Source organism: Hydractinia symbiolongicarpus, chromosome 10 (genome assembly GCF_029227915.1).
Source record: "Hydractinia symbiolongicarpus strain clone_291-10 chromosome 10, HSymV2.1, whole genome shotgun sequence".
Lineage (NCBI taxonomy): Eukaryota > Metazoa > Cnidaria > Hydrozoa > Anthoathecata > Hydractiniidae > Hydractinia > Hydractinia symbiolongicarpus.
In genome coordinates, this window is record NC_079884.1 from 3,987,804 (window position 1) to 4,005,486 (window position 17,683).

Consider the following 17,683-nt stretch of genomic DNA (forward strand, 5'->3'; position numbering starts at 1 on the left):
TACCTTTCGATAAGGAAAGTTGACTTATCCAATTTAAACAGCGCTTTAACAAGTTACCCAAAATCTATTATCAGAAAAGTAGGCTGGCATAGTTTTAGAAGAAACAAACTTGTAATTTTAAAGTTGTATTTACAGAAAAAAATTATTTACAAGATTCCAGGAACAAGCGTAATAAATTTAAGCTATTACTCAAAGTTTTTCGTATTGTTTATTTTGTTTTGCGTGAGAACGCTTACACTTTGTGCATTTTTGACATTCTTTTAGTTTCTCCGTTCAAAACTTCAGTCTCGGTACAAAAACTTTCTCCCCATCGACTACTGTGCCTTCGGCGACTGTGTCGTTCTCTCTGTTGAATACAACACTGTACAGTAAACATACTGTGCATGCGCGAATAGATAAAAACATTAACAACCGAGTTGGACGTTTGCACTAAATTTAGAAACGTGTTTACCATAACAATAATTTCATATCCTTTCTTACTTATATGGACGTTTGAGTGAACCACTGCATAGAAAATAACTTGGTAAATATCGAGCGGTAGGGTTAAAATCGAAAAAATAATAATGACCAGCTTCAAAAGGCGTCTTCCTTTCCTCGACATTTTTTCTCGTCTCCATGTTAAGTTGTCGTGTTGTTTTACCAGGGTGCGGTTCATTCTGAAACCAAGAAATCCCATAACACCCAGCGCAATTATGTCACGCGTGACTTGTAACAAAGCTGACCCAAGCGACATGCCTGTTTTGTCGCTGTCTGGTGCGCATGTCTTGGTGTTGTATTGTTGGTTTTCGTGTACGCTGAATGTACTCATGTAAGGCAGCACAAAAAATATTGATAACGCAACTACAATTAATATCCATAATCCGATTTTTCCTCTTGATAGCGGGTCGTTAAAAGGTTTCACCAGCGTGTGGTAGCGTTCATAACTAATTAAGATAAGTACACCTTGAGAAAGCGTGATGCTGATTTGAAGTAAAGAAGGTATCAACTTACATCCGATTTCCCCAAAATGCCATTGCTGGAATTTCGTTGCCGTAAGATACATAAAGGATAGCGGGATTATGACGGATGACGCTAAGTCTATGAATCCAAGCATAAGAAGGAATCTTTCGAATCTCTTAACGTTGTTGCGTGATCTAACGCCGAATATGTACACTACTAAAAGGTTGCCCAGCAATCCGATTGAAAATATACCGGTTAATATAATCATTGTCACCACGTCAACCGGAGAAAATAGGATTTCCATGGGAATGCCAGTATAGTTTCCATCGCTTCCAGTCATATTGATAATAGTAAATTGGTGCACACCCAGTGAGCTGAAAAAATGAAATGTGAAAGTGTCAGAAACCGCCGCCTTCTTATTTACTTGTGCGCGTATCTTGAAGACGGGGGTATTTTTTGTACTGTATTGTTATTATAAGTTGTATGTGATATAAACACCAAAAAATGACACCCCCTTTGTGTGCGAAATGACAGGGATTACCGCTTTAATAACAAAAAGCTTCTCACGCTCAAGTCAGTTCATTTTGAAATATTAAAGTAGGGAATTTAAGTGAGTGAATAATTCTGATGAGAAGGCTCCCAGCTTGTGTTATTATTTTGTTTGATGTTTGTTCCGCACTTGAAGTGAAAAACACTTGCATGCCAAATTACGAGATGTGTTTTTTTTATTTATTTTTTATGTTCGTAAAGTAAACAAAATTTGTAACCGAGAATACGTTTATTAATTATCGAATTATTTTAGGAAGTTTTTCAAAACTGCAGTACACCTTTTTTTATAGGAACCAATAAACTCCGACTGGAGCTGCTCGTATTTGTCAAGCCTTATCAAGCATGGATTCTTCTATTTTTATCGAAACTCCAGAATTCAGCCTCATTTTGTTCATAGTTATGACCCTCTAAAATTTGTGTATATTGAAAAAATTGATTTTTATTTGCTAATGAAGCTCTTTAATTGTTCTCAATCAATCGGAAAAATCAGCTTGAGAGAGAATTACAAAGAGGTTTTACAGCCTAGATTGTTCTTTGTTATAAAAAATTCAGGCTTGGGTTTTTAGTCTTAAAACAATGATTTAAGTCTAAAGCTGTTCTTAGTTAGCTGGGTTTTTTTAGCAAAATCTAAGGCTTGTATTTTTATAAAACTTATAAGAAAAGGGTGTAGCGTCAATAATGACAGGCGGTTTAAAAGTTTGATTGAAGGTCTGGTAAGCTCCAACTGTAATTGATTCATTTTTTATTGCATTTTTCAAGCGACGGCGATGGATTAACGGGATTACTGTCATCATAAAAAAAATGGGATGATTTTTTGGTAATATTTACGCTCTGATTAGCGCTAATTCACAATTCAACATAAAAATGATGTTACGCCAATGATTGCGGTGTATTAGGGACGATATTGGCAAAGGCAGTGTGGCGAAAACTGTTCTGAATGCTTAAGAGAAACTTTGATCCGTGTTAGTAATGCGACGGAAGAACTTATTTGAGGTGAGAGAAGTTTTTAATTGAGCTGCAAGAGGAAAAAGTGATAAAAAATTCATTAAATCGGCTTTAACGTGGTAAAAAATTGAAAAATTCAGCCACACAAAAAAAATATACTTATGTTAACTTAGTGAATAAAGGTAAACTTAAAGGGTTCCATTACAGCTGCTGACTTTTCTTTCCCTCTGACTGTAACTATGTTACATTATCGCTGGAGATACGTATAACATCCCTCTAACTTCCTTACCTGCCACACGAGCTGGTTAGCAGTCAGTGGATGGAACTAAATGGGCCAGCAACATTACATCTAAAGTGCGACGGAGTTGGGACTCGAACCTGCTACCTTAAAATTACAAGTCACTACACCATTCCACCTGTAGTGCATTATAATTATAGGAAGAAGGAAATGCATAGCTAGAAAAAAACGTGGACACGTTCTGCGTCTAGATCCTCGACTCGCAAAAGAGCTTTTCATAGTTAATCGGCTTGTGACGCTCGTACAGTCTCGAAATAGTTTCCATATCATCAAGTGGTATTTTATTTCACTTCGGGCGCACTGGATTAAAATGTTGTTTGTTTAGAGCAGATGTGAAGTATTATTTGCTGTGTAAACAAAAAAGAAACACACCAGCGTATTGTTTATTTAATGAAGCTGGCCTTATGTGTGGCTTTTGATACTCATGCTACAGTAAGATTCAATTTAATAACTCTTTTTACTATTTAGTTATATCGCTTTCAGCAAAGAAATATTTACGGAAGGCAAGCTAAGGGGCTGTTTACTTGAGAGGCGGGAATGATTACGGTTTTTCGGGGCCCGCTCTCCTCAATAATTATACTAAAAGTTACTTTGTGTTGATATAGAAAATGTTTGTCCTGGGTCAATTTCGTCCCGTCCTGTTTGATCTAAACGGGGTCCTGTCTCAAATACGTTTTTTCCATATAAACACACCGTTCAAGACGAATCTTTTCTCCATATAAATGCGGGACAAAATCAGCCAGAGAAACGTCCCGTCCCATCTCTCATATAAACCTCCGTTATAATATTATAGTATTATCTATTATACAGTATTGTCTCTAATTACCGGACACTCTAAAAGGCGGACAGCTCTGAGTAGCGGACACTTTGTCCATGCACTGGCCATCTTCTGGTCAAATCTCATAAAAAACTTTGTTATTAGCGGACACTCAGTTAGCGGACACTCTGATTAGCTGACCATTTTTTTTTTTTTGCACGAAATGGCAACTATAGGCTTTTTTCTCCAATTAACGGACAGTCCAAAAAATTAGGGAGCAGCATACAAAAATAATGAAAAATTGAATTATTTTAAACACTTAAACTTTACAAGAAATATCGACTTTTGCAGTTATCAACTTTTTTTGTCCATAAAACTTATATATAACTTGTATTTTTCCAGACCATGTCCATCTCCACGATTAACCCTCTTTCCACAAACCTTAGCTGTAATCGAAGTGTTCGGAACTTTCAAGAACATGAAACATATTTTTGATATGTTTTGTGGCATGTGTCTAACAATGCTTTCGTGTTGCAAACAATCATTTCTTATTATTGCTATTGCATTTCCGTCCACCTCGTTAGATGGCTCATGCCTGCATCGTAACAATTTCCTCACCAAGGGGCTCCAGATGTTAATGTAGACATGATATCCTCTAGCAAAAGATTTGTACTGGTACTTATTCCAATCTTTTTCGATGAGTATGGGTATGTCGACCTCGTACACTCCCTAAGTAATCATGTTTATTATTTCGAAAAAAAGTTATATTACGTTCAATTTAGTGTTTTGTTCTTTTTTCGTGTGCAAGTCCAGCATGATACCTGCTAATTTTTCAAGTTACACATTTCGTATACATTTTCTTCAAATTTTGAGCTTACATGGACACCTCTATATAGCAAACACTTTGTTCATGCACTGGGTGTCCGCTAATTAGAGAGAATACTGTAGTATGAAATTCTAAAGGGCATTTATATATTGAAGCAAGCAAGATTTAATCCGCGCTCCTGAGAACTGGAAATCGCAAACGAACCCACTACACTACGTGCGGCAATATTTTAGTTATGCGTGCAGATAGTTTTTTTCTTATACATGCTCACCTAGTCCAAACAAAAAGTTCTTGTTCTGCAAAATACATATAATGTTGTTGAAGTTATTGTTAAGAGTCTGAAAAGTTGGCCGTAGTGCAGACGTGAGCCGTAAGAGAAGGTCAAACTTTTGATTTATTGTAATATTGTGTGTATTACACAAGTGGAATTCTCTATCAGCAAGTTATCACTCAAAAATTTTATCATATTAATAGTTAGTGGATTGACAAAATACTTTTCATTTTTTAATTTATCACAACAACAACAAAAGTAGACACTCTTACTTGGAATAAATCTCTACAATGCTTTTCCCGCCGATATGGCGAAAAGTCCTGTGAATGAAGTTGGCGCAATGTGCATTTTGCACGCAGTTAAATTAAATTTTGAAAAACGTGGCAATGATCATCATAATTTTTTTTCATTATACATTATATTTTTTTTCCAACATGTTCTAAGTGTAACTTCAACTTTCTATCTATATTTTTAGTTTTTTAATTAATTCAAGGGATGAGCTGGCCATTATCAACACGAAGAGGTTTTCTGTGTTTGTTTACATATTATCTCTGTGTTTGCACAGGTTAATGTTAAGTTATATTCCTATAAATAAACTATCTAATTAAAAAATACTTAAAGTGATGTTAATTTATGTTTTCACTGCAAATGTTTATAATATATACACCATAGCTATGTCATGGTATCCTGTTCATAAAATTTGCACTTATTATTGCTAAACACATTAGAGTGTATATAACTCGAGCTGCCCTAGAGTTTCTGCAGTGCCAAACAATGGTTCTGGTATCCGCTGGTGAAGGCCTTATAGGTCGAAACACCAAAGTTGTCTGGATTCTCACGAATAGTTCTGTCGACAACGCGATTTAGTGAATAAAAACCCGTGGTGCATCTAATGCAACGATCCCGGGTTCAAGTCTCTGGGCTGCTTATATCTATTGCAACATTAGACTACTTTATTAGTCCTTTAACACCGAGTCAAATTTAACTCCGTCCCTAATAAAAAAAACTACTTACTACCGCGCCTTACTGATCAGGAGCTGTAATGTTCGTTAGAGCCTTTTTTCGAAAGTAACTCCTGCATCCCTGGACACAATATTTCACAGCGGGCTGCGAAAGTTTTGCTTCTACAGTTGTGTACGCCAAGTAAACAGCGTTAAATATGCGCTACTGGAATTTTCTGTCATGTCCGCATTACGGATGATCAACGCGACGGCCCACTAAGATCCGAAAAATCGGTCGTGCTGATGTCTGCAAAAATTAATGTGGGTTAAGATTTTAAAACTAACCGAATAAGCTCAGGTTACAAGTCTTAAGTCCTTTTGTGATCATTAAAAAATCCAAACACTTTGACATGTTATAGAAGAGTGTTACATTTATAAAATTATATAACGCCCTTAGAGATTGCTTTACGATTTATCTTCACAATCAAAATATTAGATACGAAATATTTGTTTCTTAGTAACAATAAGTTCGTGGTCATTAGCGGCAACCTCACAAAAACAAGCAAAGTGCAGCTACTTGATAGCTACCAATTTCGTCATTTGTCATGAAGATTTTGTAACCAAAGAAATATGTGAGGTATTATGTGTCACATATTATTGAAAATGGTTTATACGAGAAGAAGCTATAGGAAAATACAACCAAAAAATTTCACCACGACTATTCTAATCACTTTATGGAAGGTAGTAGATCAAAGTTTGACATGTCACACAGTTTCTCATTCATGTTTAGCGTTTAAGGTCAAGTTACGGCCCAACCTATAAGTGTGAATATGAATATAAATGTAACTCGAACCTCCAAAGTATCGAGAAAAATAAGTTGACTTAACAAATTGAATTTTCATTTCCTCTTGTTCTTTTCTTGACAGACAACAATATTATCTATAATACATTAGGAGTTAAAAAAAATTAAAAATTAAAACTAAGATTAAAATAAGTCTTTGATTTCCTTTTCTCGAGAAAAAGTTCGAGTTATCAGAAGACATTAGCCTAGAGGGAACGAAAAAATGGGTCGAGTTAACGAATGAGTTATCCCAAGGTTCGAGTTTAACCGGTGTTTTTATAAGAAAGTATTACTGAAAGTTCAAGGGACCTGAGATAATAAAAGTTTGAGTTAACCGGTGTTTGAGTTACCGGAAGATAACTGTATAACATTTGTTATAAATTACTCACATCAATTAAATTTTGAACCCCATCCACTAAAAGAGGTTCATTTGAAAATTTGGTAACACTTAATTACTGCAATCCATTACACTGCAAAACACTGTAAAAAAGTTAACTTAAAGTCCGCAGTAATTAGCTTCCTTTTTTGTTTTCCACAAATAGTTTTTACAAAAAATGAACATATCCCAACATCAAAATTTAATTATGTGTAACGACTAACTTATAATAGACTCACTCTCTAATTTTTGTAACATCACAAATAGCTTTGAGCAACCACCCTCCTTCCTTGGCGTTATTTAAGTTTAGTTTTATAGGCATCTACAAATACTCAGCACAGATACAACATATGATCGGCGTTTCTCTGCCTCGTTTGTGGTATATATCCAAAAATTTCGTGGTATATTGTGATTTTATATTCTTTGATTGGGCGCGAATTTAACATTTTTTTAGCTAGTGCTTTCTCAAAAACAAGCCAGAAAACAGAATCAAGGAAAATATTCTCCTTACAGTATCTCCAAACTGGAGCCGGACTTGTATATTTTATTTATATTTATTATATATTTTATATATTTATTTGGACGCCCTTTCTAATTTTGTTACACAATTACTTTTTTAAAAATATTTAAGAAATCCCCACATACCATTCTATGTGTCCAATTTGCTCTACTGTTCTGTGTTGTATATTCTTGAACGAACTGTTATCAGAACATAAAAAGAGTATTTATGCTGAGGTAGTTTTGTTTGAAAGATGAAAGGCTCTCCCGGCAGCGGTATTAGTAGCCGACATAAGTTGAAAAAGCCGTAAAAAGAACGGCTGATGAGTTCGGTCGTTACTCATATAAAAATACGGATGATTTAAAAATCAAAAAATATATTAACGTTGACATGTAACATTGTGACGTCATATTTGCGCGTAATAAACCGATTTATATAAGGAGAAAAAAGTATTTAAGTATTTTAAAATAGCTTTTGTGTTTGTGTTTTCGAGAGATCAAGTAAAGTAGCAAATCTTTAGGTTTTTGTCTCAAAAATCCTTTTTTAGTATTAGTAGCAATCAATCTCTCTTCTATTATTATCCGTATTTTTTGAAAATGGTAGCTGTATAACTACTCAATGCTAAGGATACACGAAATATGGTACCGAGAAAATGTGCGGGGATAATTTGTAGGACCGGAATATGCACGACGGGCCAACCCTTGGGTTTTTTTCAGGGCTGGCGTCAAAAAGTAGCGACAGCTGCCATGTAAAGATGTTATGAGATATGTGATGAGATTTTTACAATACTAATTTTAAGGTTAAAAATGACGCTTTTTTTTCCTAGGTTACAAAATTTTCCAACAAAATTAATAGCTAACCGTCAAATATTTTGGAGCGATGAATACTTTTATACAGTCCGAGATGTTTCGTTGGTTAAAAATGACGAGTTTTTGGCAAGATGTAATAAATGAGCAACAGACGCTTAACACTTAGCTCAATTGGTGCACCACTTCTTTAGGCTGATAATAGGAACGTTAGTAAATTAGGCTCGTGAGCTGTTTGGTGCTACCGCAAATCTAGATTGGTAAACAAACACATCTAGCTAAGCACCAAAGACGTTTAAAATGTTTTCGCTTACCTGTGTTGTGAATGGAGCGCCATTATTACTTCAATGTTTTTTCTCGATATCTAGACAAAATGCACGAAGTTCGATTATACAGTTGTTTCATTTACAAACAGCCACACAGCACGAAAAATAATCCAGTCTTAAAGTTTTCCAAGCAAGAAAGTTGTTCTCTGAAATACTCTGAAAATTCGTACCACAAACAACATGCGATCTATGTTTTGATTTTTTATGTGAGAAAAACAGTTAAATTTTAATCGTATTTTAATTTTACCATGTCATTTGGGAAATTGTTTGAAATCATTCAAAACAGGAACGCTGTGCAAGTCTTTGCATAAAGAGAAATCATGTTGGGTGGGTTGACATTTGCTGTGTTTAGCAGAAAAAAAGTTTCATAAATAGATTTAATGAAATAAAATGTTTGCCAGTGTAAATTTGATCCTCGATTTAGACAGGAAGCTCAAGGGATTGAAAAATTTAGTTCCAATTAAAACAAATCTTAATTATCCATGGTCTCGAATTTAATGCGAGTATCCTAGAATACATAAATTCAACCTTGGAGCTTCAAGATTCAATACACAAATAAATGTAGCGACTAGAAAAAAATAAAAAATTCTTGTCACTACTAACCTTCTAACAACCACAAAATAAATTTCTTTAGTTAGCTTTTTCACGAATATGATACGAAAATATACCCTTAATATATAAGCTATAAAGAAATACAAAAAACACCCAAAATAGCTTTGAAATCATTGTCTGCAGTGATACCCGCCCATTTAATTGTTGGTGCGCCCTAATCAATGTCTGTATCTCTTATTTACATACTGTATGATAAACTCTACAAGCATAAATCACGTCATATCTTCAGGATGTGTCAGTATTATAAAAGCCATGTTGTTTTGTACTATCTTGCGGTGAAGTTTATTGACATGTACATGTTGATCTTCAATTCTTTTTTTGTGTAATGTTATCTATTCATTCCCGCTTATCTGTTTATTTGCTGGTTACTCAGATGAAGATGGATTAGTTTTTTTCTCCAGCAATTACCTTTTAGAAACATAATTGAATTAATCAAACCACAAGAATTTGCAAAAAAATATGAACATACTATAGACATAATCATTTCACAAAAACAAAATGAGCTAGCTAGCTAGCTTCCTTCTTTATGATTTGTTGTTCTCTGATAATTCTTTGTATGACTTATTGGCCCAAACTTTTTTGACCCTGAAAGGGCTTTTGACTGTATTTTCCACTGTATCGTAAAATGCTCGCGAGCTTTTTTATTAGCGCTTGCGCACTTGGACAAAATTTACATATTTTTTAAAGTGCGCATGCGCTAATAAAAAAGCTCCACAACTTCAAATTGTTCAACTACTCCAATGTTTTCAATGAGCGCCCCCTTAACACATCGTGTCGATTAAACTTTCCGACTTGTTTTTTTTTTAACCTCATTCTCAGGGCTTTTTAGGTTATTTATATTTGAACGTCCAAATACAAAAAACCTAAAAAGCCCTGGGAACGAGGTTGGTTTTTTTAATAAGTACACTCTCTAATAAACTCCCCCCTTGCAAGTGCAAATATGTAGATGATGTAGATATTATGTAGTAAAATACATATATTCCATTGGCAAGAGAGAAGAATAAATACAAAAGTTTATTACTCCCCCCTCACTCCAACCCTCTGTTAAACGCCGCTCTCGATCACGCGCCCTACTTAAAATCGAAATATTTAATATATGCCCTGCATGTGTCGAATATAAACTTTTTTATAACACAATAAATTAACAATTCTATGATTTCCATTTGAACTGTTTTTACATCCTACGCAAAAATAAGACGAAGTTTGTTTCCATCAACAATCAAACAGCGGATAAAGAACTGCTGTAAACACAGACAGCCTATTATTTTTTTCGTGCGCGCTATATGACTTAATTTCAAACGCTCAAAAACTCATAAATTGTGCATTTGATGATGCCGAACAAAAAAATTTTGCTGCATTACTTTAATGCCGAAATTTTTTTGGGCCCATTATGTTCTCCAATTTCGGAAAAATTGATGACATTTAAAGCTGGTATTTAATATTAAGCTGATCCTATACTTCGGCTGCCGTATGTTATTCTACATGGTCAAAAACATTTAAAGGCCGAGAATGTGACAAGTTTCTTTTCCTTGAATTTCAACACAGCTCTTTAACTCCTACTTAGTCCTTAAGTTTTTGTTTTGTCTGACACTTTAAATAACTTTTATTGTGATGTTTATGCTTCGCAGCCTCAAGTTAAATTAAGCATCTCTTGCATTCTGACCCCTACTAATGTAGTCCAAGCTGGAACCGAGATTAGTTAATCCAAAAAAATTAAACTGATGATGTAAAATTAAATTTTAAAGTGCTTAGCAAAAATAGCTTATTCGGAGGTCCAGGATAAATGTTGCATCACTAGTCAGAACAGTGTTACTGTTTAAGTCTCTAGACATCCGCTATTGTGACTTCTAAAATCAAAGTTAACTTTGCCTTCTCCAAATTTAAACTCAATTACTTTCGTACATGGACAAAATTCTTTCGCCATTTTTATGTGGCTACAGAAAAGGCTGTAACACACAGAGAGCATTATTTCTTTGATATAAAACGGAAAGAGTCCTTAGATAAAAATGGTTTAGCTGCAGCTATATTAATAGATTTATCAACGGCCTTCGACACTATAAACCATGAACTTTTAATTGCAAAATTAAACGCATATGGCTTTGATAAGAATGCTCTGAAAATAATTTATAAACTAATCGATTATACAAAGAACCAAGATAAATGTTACCTTAATCTCTTGGACTGAATTATTACAATGAGTTCCCCAAGGATCAGTACTTGGACCAATACTATTCAATATTTATCTAAATGACCTCTTTTTTATTTTAAAAGAATGCGATGTCTGCAACTTTGCAGATGACATAACACCCTATGTCTCAATACAATTACATGAAACTTAATACAGGTAAGTGCCATTTACTGGTATCTGGAAATAAAAATGAACATACGTGGGTAAAATTAGGAAATCAAATGATATGGGAAGAAAAAAGTGTAAAACTTTTAGGCATAAACATCGATTCCCAACTAAAATTTGATAACCATGTCCTACTAATTAGCTTAAAAGCAGGGAGAAAACTGAGCGCATTGACAAGAATAGTTCAATACCTATCTTTTAAGAAAAAAAGAATGCTCCTAAGGATCTTTTTTGAATCTCAATTTAATTACTGTCCATTAATATGGATGTTTCACAGTAGAACAGTTAATAAAAAAATTAATCAACTACATGAAAGGGCATTCAGGCTTGTTTATAACGATTGTGATTCTACATTTAATAAGCTTCTTGAAAAAGACGACTCAATTTCTATACATCACCGTAATATACATTCTTTGGCAATAGAAATCTATAAAATCAACCAGGGTTTGAATGAAAGTCCGTTAGCAGATATGATTTCGATTAGAACAGACAATACTCTTTGATCTGATTTTACTATACCTGCAGTAAGAGCTGAAAATTATGGTAAAAAATTCTGTTAGATATTTAGGACCTTTAATATGGAACATGATTCCGTCAACGATAAAAAAGCTGAAACTTGCTAGACTTCAAAAGGCAGATTAAGAAATGGAAGCCTACAGAGTGTCCTTGCAGGTTATGCAAAAATTATGTAAAGAACCTTTAGGTTTTGTAACTATTTTTGGAGATCATTAAGCTCGTTTATGCATTCGGTGTAAATAGACCCAGTTAATACTGTGGCTGGATTTTTATATTTTAGTATTTATTTTAATATAATTGTATTTTTCATACTTCTCTTAACCGAATTGAAATAAAGTAACAATAATAATAAATAATGATGGCGGAGAGGCAAAAAATAACAATCACTATAGCAACCATCGCGTGCATATTAAGTTGGCCGGATTGGTCAATTCTGCCGTCAATTTACGTCAGATATAGGATTGGCTGTATATATAATCTGACGTCAAATTAAAACGCCCTCTTTCGTCAAGAACGCAAAGAGTGTAGTCATCTATTGTGAGAAAAATATTTTCAAATTTAAATCGAGGTTAGTGAGTTTTGAAAGATGGATGGATATTGGGAAGAAGATGACGTTATATCAAAGTTACTTGATCAGAGCGTTGATCAACTTTCTTTTGTGCAAGAGAAATCTTTGCTTGATGAATTTGTGGAGGTTGGTGCTGAAGTTGATACTTTGGACAAGAAGATGGCATTTCAAAACAGGAAGAAGTCTGGAAATTATAAGTTAAAAGATATGATGGACGAGTTTTATAAGTTAAGTAAAGTGATGGATGAACAAATTGGAATTTCGCAGCAAAAGGTAAAGATAGCAAGCGAAGAGAAAGATGCAGTTTATGAGAATGCTGTGGAAGATGGAAAAGTCGCCATGTTGGAAGAATTATTAGGAAGTGAACAAACAAAGTCGAAGAAGATCGAGGAAGAACATGAAAATAAGTTAAAAGCTAAAGAAGAAGAGTATTTAAAGAAAGTGAAATCTTTGAAAGAAGCTCTTGAAAGACAGAAGAATACAAATAAAGAATTACAATATGAATTTAATAAAATATTAGAAGAAAAAGAACAAGAAATTGAAGATCTAACAGTAGAGGTATGGAATTTTTCGTCTTTTCTCAGGAAAAAGTTTTTTTTAAAATAACCACCTCGTCTTCTCTATGTACTCAGTTCCATTTCTAATAATGTTTATATTTCTTCCATGTAGAATACAAATTTAAGAAATGAACTTTCATCAAAAGAAAATGATGTATATGAACTAGCCTTAGAGGTATGTAAAATTACATGGAGACGAATACTTTTACTTGAGATTATTCACTGAAATTACAAGATCGGTCCAGTCTTATTTCCAGGATCCAGTCAACCTTGTTTCCAGCGTCCAGGAAACGATGGAGAGCATTGAGATCAGGGCTGATTATCACTCTAAATAAAAAATAATGCAAATCTTTTTTAGAATGAAGAGTTGGAAGATAAAGTTGAGATTAGCAAAGAATACATAGCTACTTTAAAGCTGCAACTAAGCAATTTTGAAAAACAACAGCAACAAGATAAATGGAAGTTAGAACAAGCCGATGATTTGTTAGGAATGGTGGAAAAAGAAAATGATGAAATGGAACGTAAATACAAAGGTAGGCTGGTTACACAATTACACAGTTAGCCTAAAAACTACAAAACTCTAGCACATAATTAATGACCTTCTCACATGAGTTATAAGTTCTATTATGTTCAAATTTCAGTTGCATTTGCCAACCTTGTTCAACAGTTAAAAGTAGAGAAGATTAGAAATATGAAACTGCAGTGTGATAACCAACTTGGTAAAATTAGTACGAATCGTTCCAAATCGATGCCGTCACAGACAGCCGCGAACACTCCTGATAAGTTGTTTAAACGACCCAACATTGAAAGCAAAGTAGACATTATGCAAGAAATATCTGTTGCTAAAGAAGGTTCAAAGAAAATAACTGAAAAAGTTCCAGTAGTTTTACAATCTCTTGGATGGACACAAGCTTTCATTCATAGAAAAAATTAACAATAACCAAATCTTTTTCGTCTTTTATTTCTTTGCTATGTACAATCTGGATTCTGATTTATTTTATCCTTCTTTGTTTTACTCTCTCGTAGCATTTTTACTGAAAGGAATTGAAATCCTAAAACCCTTTTCGTCTCATGTACGGTAAAAGCAAGATGAAAAAATACATACATTCAGAGACTTATTATATAAAGAGGGTCTGTTTAACTACGTCAATGATTACTACTATTAATTATTATTATTGTTATTATTATTATTAACGAATTTATTCATCCATTAAAACTATACAGCTCTTCGTGTAAAAAGTAAATAAAATGCGAAGTGAAATATTAAGAAAATATTTGAAATATAAAAATAAAAAATTGAAATAATTTTTATATGACAAAAAAAATCTTATGTTTAAAAGTGTGTTAAAAAATAAGTAACATCAATAATGTAATAAAGAATGGTAAAAATTAAGTAAAATAAAAGTATCCAATGAAGGAGTAGATAATAGCACAACATGAACAATGAAAGTACTTCATTAACCCTGAAATGATGAATCTGAGAATGTTAAAAAAACACATTAGGCACACTTATCTCTATAACCAAAGCTGTACGACTTCATGTTAGTATGTGCGGTAAATCACATGCCGTTTTTTCAACAATGTTGCTAAATCATATAAGGCGCTGTTAGCGCTTAAATTCAAGTCATCTTAGAGAATTGCGAAAAAAAATGTTTTTTAAAAAAAAATTTTTTTTAGGCTAACTGTTTTTCAAAACGGTTTTGTATGAGTCTAAATACTGTGAAAAGTATTATCATTTTCGAATAAGTCTTCTTTACCTAAATTTCAGAACGAAAAAAATAGCTGTGAAAAAAAGCACTGCTTAAACATCTCCACAAAATAAGATAGAATATCTTATTCTATAAGTTGTACTGCATAAATTCGGTCTCCATTGAACCTCGTTCTGGAGTGCTGGCACAAAAAATTATCCATTAGTAATATATCGCCGGCTTCTAACTTCAGGCTCATCGCATTGTTCCATATAGTTGTTCTAATGTGATCAAGAACGTACTCTTCAAATTCTTCACCATCACCGTAAGTGCAGTGGTAAGGTACCTTCCATGGATCAAGATGCTCGGGTGATGAGTACTAATAGAAAATATTTAACGAAATATTTCAGTGGGTTTCTATGCAACCTCGTCCCTCGGTCTCTTTTCTCTTTCCTACAAGGTGGGGTTCCTATGTTGTTTTTGCAGAACAAAAAGACTACAGAATTTTTTTCTATAAAAATATGTTTTAGAAGAATGTCATCTGGGATTTTAGGGTTTCACAACAAAAGCATATGTTTTTATTTTATAGTGTTTTTTTCACTGCGAATTTTAAAATGCATTGAAAGTTTTCAGTTTCCATTACCGCACGCTTCTTTTTGTAAAACGCATAAGAAGTGAGAACACAACCTCGTCTCCAGGGTCTTGTGGGCCCTGAGCCGTTGATTGATGAGTGATTATATTACCTTTGGGTAGGCTTGATAATATGAAGCGTGGTTGGTCGTCACTTGGTTAAACCAAATCAGCTCTCCACTCACTGGATGTGCTCTCAATGCATCAAGGGTTGTGCAGATAGCAAGATCTCCATTTGATCGCCATTCCCAATTTAAATGTTGCGATGCCATTACTTGTTCGGCTTCCTAAATTATAAAGTTATGATTTTTTCGTTTATTTGAAATGTCTTTTTAAACTCTCGTCCCCAGGGCTTTTTGCCTTTTTGATATGAAAGATCTCATATCAAAAAGACAAAAAACATTGGGGACGAGGGTGGTCTTTTTTATACAAAAACCTTACTGTTTCATATGCATATAACATCGTCCCTAGGGGTTCTTTGTGTTTTTACATCGAGTCCGGATGTAAAAAAGTACTTGGGACGAGGTTGATATGCTAAGTGGTAAAAAAAGACCTCGAAAGACTCTGCTCCTGTTAAACTTACTTATACTCTCTTTTTTTGTTTTTATTTCGTGTGAGAGATGCCATATTATTTTATGGTTCACATAAAACCAACTGAAACATTTCAAAACCTCCATGTTGCGGACACTTTATAACGGACACTTCTATATAACGGACATCATTTCTAAATAGGTATGACAACCATTTAAAGGAACACATAAATATTGTACTAAAGTTTGTAATCAAAATGTTGGATCTAAAGATATGAAATACAACACGTATATTTAAACAGAAAGTCATGAACAGAATGTATATATGTAAACAGAAAGAATTGACTTTATGCATTATATTGTTCTCTAATTTTAAGGTCCCGATTGACATTACCCCCTGGAACTGACCTTTCTACAACGGACAGGTTTAAGAATGGTTCATACGAAACAAATTTTTGTAAAGATTGACAAAGTGGAAGATATTCAATTGTCTTCGCACAGACAAAGCAATATCTCAATGTTTTTTGTCAATTCTTGAGCTTGTTTTAGTTTTGGAAGAGAGGTAGCAAAACTTTAATATATTGTCTTCACTGTGTTCTCTCCCAAAACCAGTCACTTGATACACCTTACGGTCGATTTCAATACGCCCTAACAGCCCCGGGATGGTTTTTGAAGAAATTTGAGCTAATTTTGGGAAGAACCTCTATGTAGCGGATACCTCTCTATAGCGGACGCTATTTTAAGGTCCTGATGATGTCCGCTATTTAGAGGTTTCAACACGCGCGAAGAACGGTAATCTGAGAAGCGCCATGTGTACAATGGGCGAACCCATAGATTCTTTTTTTAATATTACCTGTTCTGTGTTAACTCGAAGAGTTCCTTGCCAGGTAAAATCCATAGTTTTCTTTGTTGTTGCTTCTCCATCATTTGCAAGTCGTAGGTTTGCATAATACCTGACTTTTTTGTTGATTATTTTCTCTGTGACACTTTCATCTAAATCTCTCATGATGTCATGATTAAACACCAAAGGATTTGCTCCACCTTCGTCTGCTGGTTTTACACAACAAAACATGATCTAAAAAAATAAGATGCACTCCTTCTTCCAAATATAAAAATATTTTTCTTAAAAACAGTGCGGTTTTTTTTATTTAAGAGCCATTTTGTGTTAAAAAATGTTTGTCAAAATTTTAATATTTTTATCTCAGCATCACGGTTGGCGTGTTTTTTTTTTGTTTTTTTTTGCTGATTGATCAAAATTTTATGGTACTGACAAATTGCCCATTCTCGTCCCCAACTGGTCACCTGGTGAAATGGGCAACTGTGTTTTGCCCTGCTCTGCCCGTATTTGCAAATGATAATGTTTTTTATTGACAATTTCGAATTGTAAATATTCCATTGACAAATTCAAATGTTCTCGCACGACGTTTCGAACGTTTCAACGTTTGAAATTCGCAGAGTTTGTAGATGTTGGACATAACCACCAAACCAATCCAACATAAAACCCAAAGAAAGGAAAAGAGGCTACTTACAACTTGGACCTCCAAGGTTACAAGAGAAACAAAGAGGACTACAAACCTCTTGTCAGCCGCCATTTTGTTTTTAAAGAATGAATGACAATCAAACTATCAAACGTTTAAATGTTGGATGAAAGAAGTGCCCACAAACCTGGGTTTCTAGGCCTACAGTATTTATATTTGAGGTAAGAGTATATAAAAATACATTTTGTATGTCGATTGTTTCACTCTTTTTAACTTTGTAACTGCGTAACTTCCAACACGTTTACTAAGATGGTGATAGTACAAAGCATTGTATCAACCTAGTCCCTGGGCTTTTTTGTGTTTCAACAGAGACAACA

The 17,683-nt window shown here is 34.0% G+C and overlaps 2 protein-coding genes across 3 annotated transcripts; both read right to left on the reverse strand.

Annotated features, from left to right (window-relative positions):
• Positions 1 to 121: 121 nt before the first annotated feature.
• LOC130612689 (neuromedin-B receptor-like) lies at positions 122 to 10,046 on the reverse strand. 2 transcript variants are annotated; one of them, XM_057434041.1, is made up of 3 exons: positions 8,978 to 10,046; positions 8,363 to 8,412; positions 122 to 1,313 (listed from the first exon to the last, which is right to left on the reverse strand). In XM_057434041.1, the coding sequence occupies exons 2-3, from the start codon at positions 8,383 to 8,385 to the stop codon at positions 233 to 235; spliced, it is 1,104 nt and encodes a 367-aa protein (XP_057290024.1). In that variant the 5' UTR covers positions 8,386 to 8,412; positions 8,978 to 10,046; the 3' UTR covers positions 122 to 232. The 2 variants fall into 2 exon arrangements, with proteins under 2 accessions (XP_057290024.1, XP_057290025.1); XM_057434042.1 differs by lacking the exons at positions 8,363 to 8,412; positions 8,978 to 10,046 and adding an exon at positions 6,757 to 7,095.
• Positions 10,047 to 14,813: 4,767 nt separating this feature from the next.
• LOC130612812 (dapdiamide synthesis protein DdaC-like) lies at positions 14,814 to 15,760 on the reverse strand. The gene is made up of 3 exons (XM_057434163.1): positions 15,740 to 15,760; positions 15,412 to 15,585; positions 14,814 to 15,047 (listed from the first exon to the last, which is right to left on the reverse strand). Exons 1-3 carry the CDS (start codon positions 15,758 to 15,760, stop codon positions 14,814 to 14,816), a joined length of 429 nt encoding a protein of 142 aa, XP_057290146.1.
• Positions 15,761 to 17,683: the final 1,923 nt, after the last annotated feature.

Bases quoted from the DNA above. Each gene is read 5' to 3' on its own strand.
- LOC130612689 (XM_057434041.1), bottom strand. From the start codon at position 8,385: ATGGCGCTCCATTCACAACACAG. The intron at 1,314-8,362 runs GTAAGCGAAAAC...TCATTTTTTCAG, and splicing joins GCGCTCCATTCACAACACAG to CTCACTGGGTGTGCACCAAT.
- LOC130612812 (XM_057434163.1), bottom strand. From the start codon at position 15,760: ATGTTATATGCATATGAAACA. The intron at 15,586-15,739 runs GTAAGGTTTTTG...TTTATAATTTAG, and splicing joins TGTTATATGCATATGAAACA to GAAGCCGAACAAGTAATGGC. The intron at 15,048-15,411 runs GTAATATAATCA...ATTTTCTATTAG, and splicing joins ATTATCAAGCCTACCCAAAG to TACTCATCACCCGAGCATCT.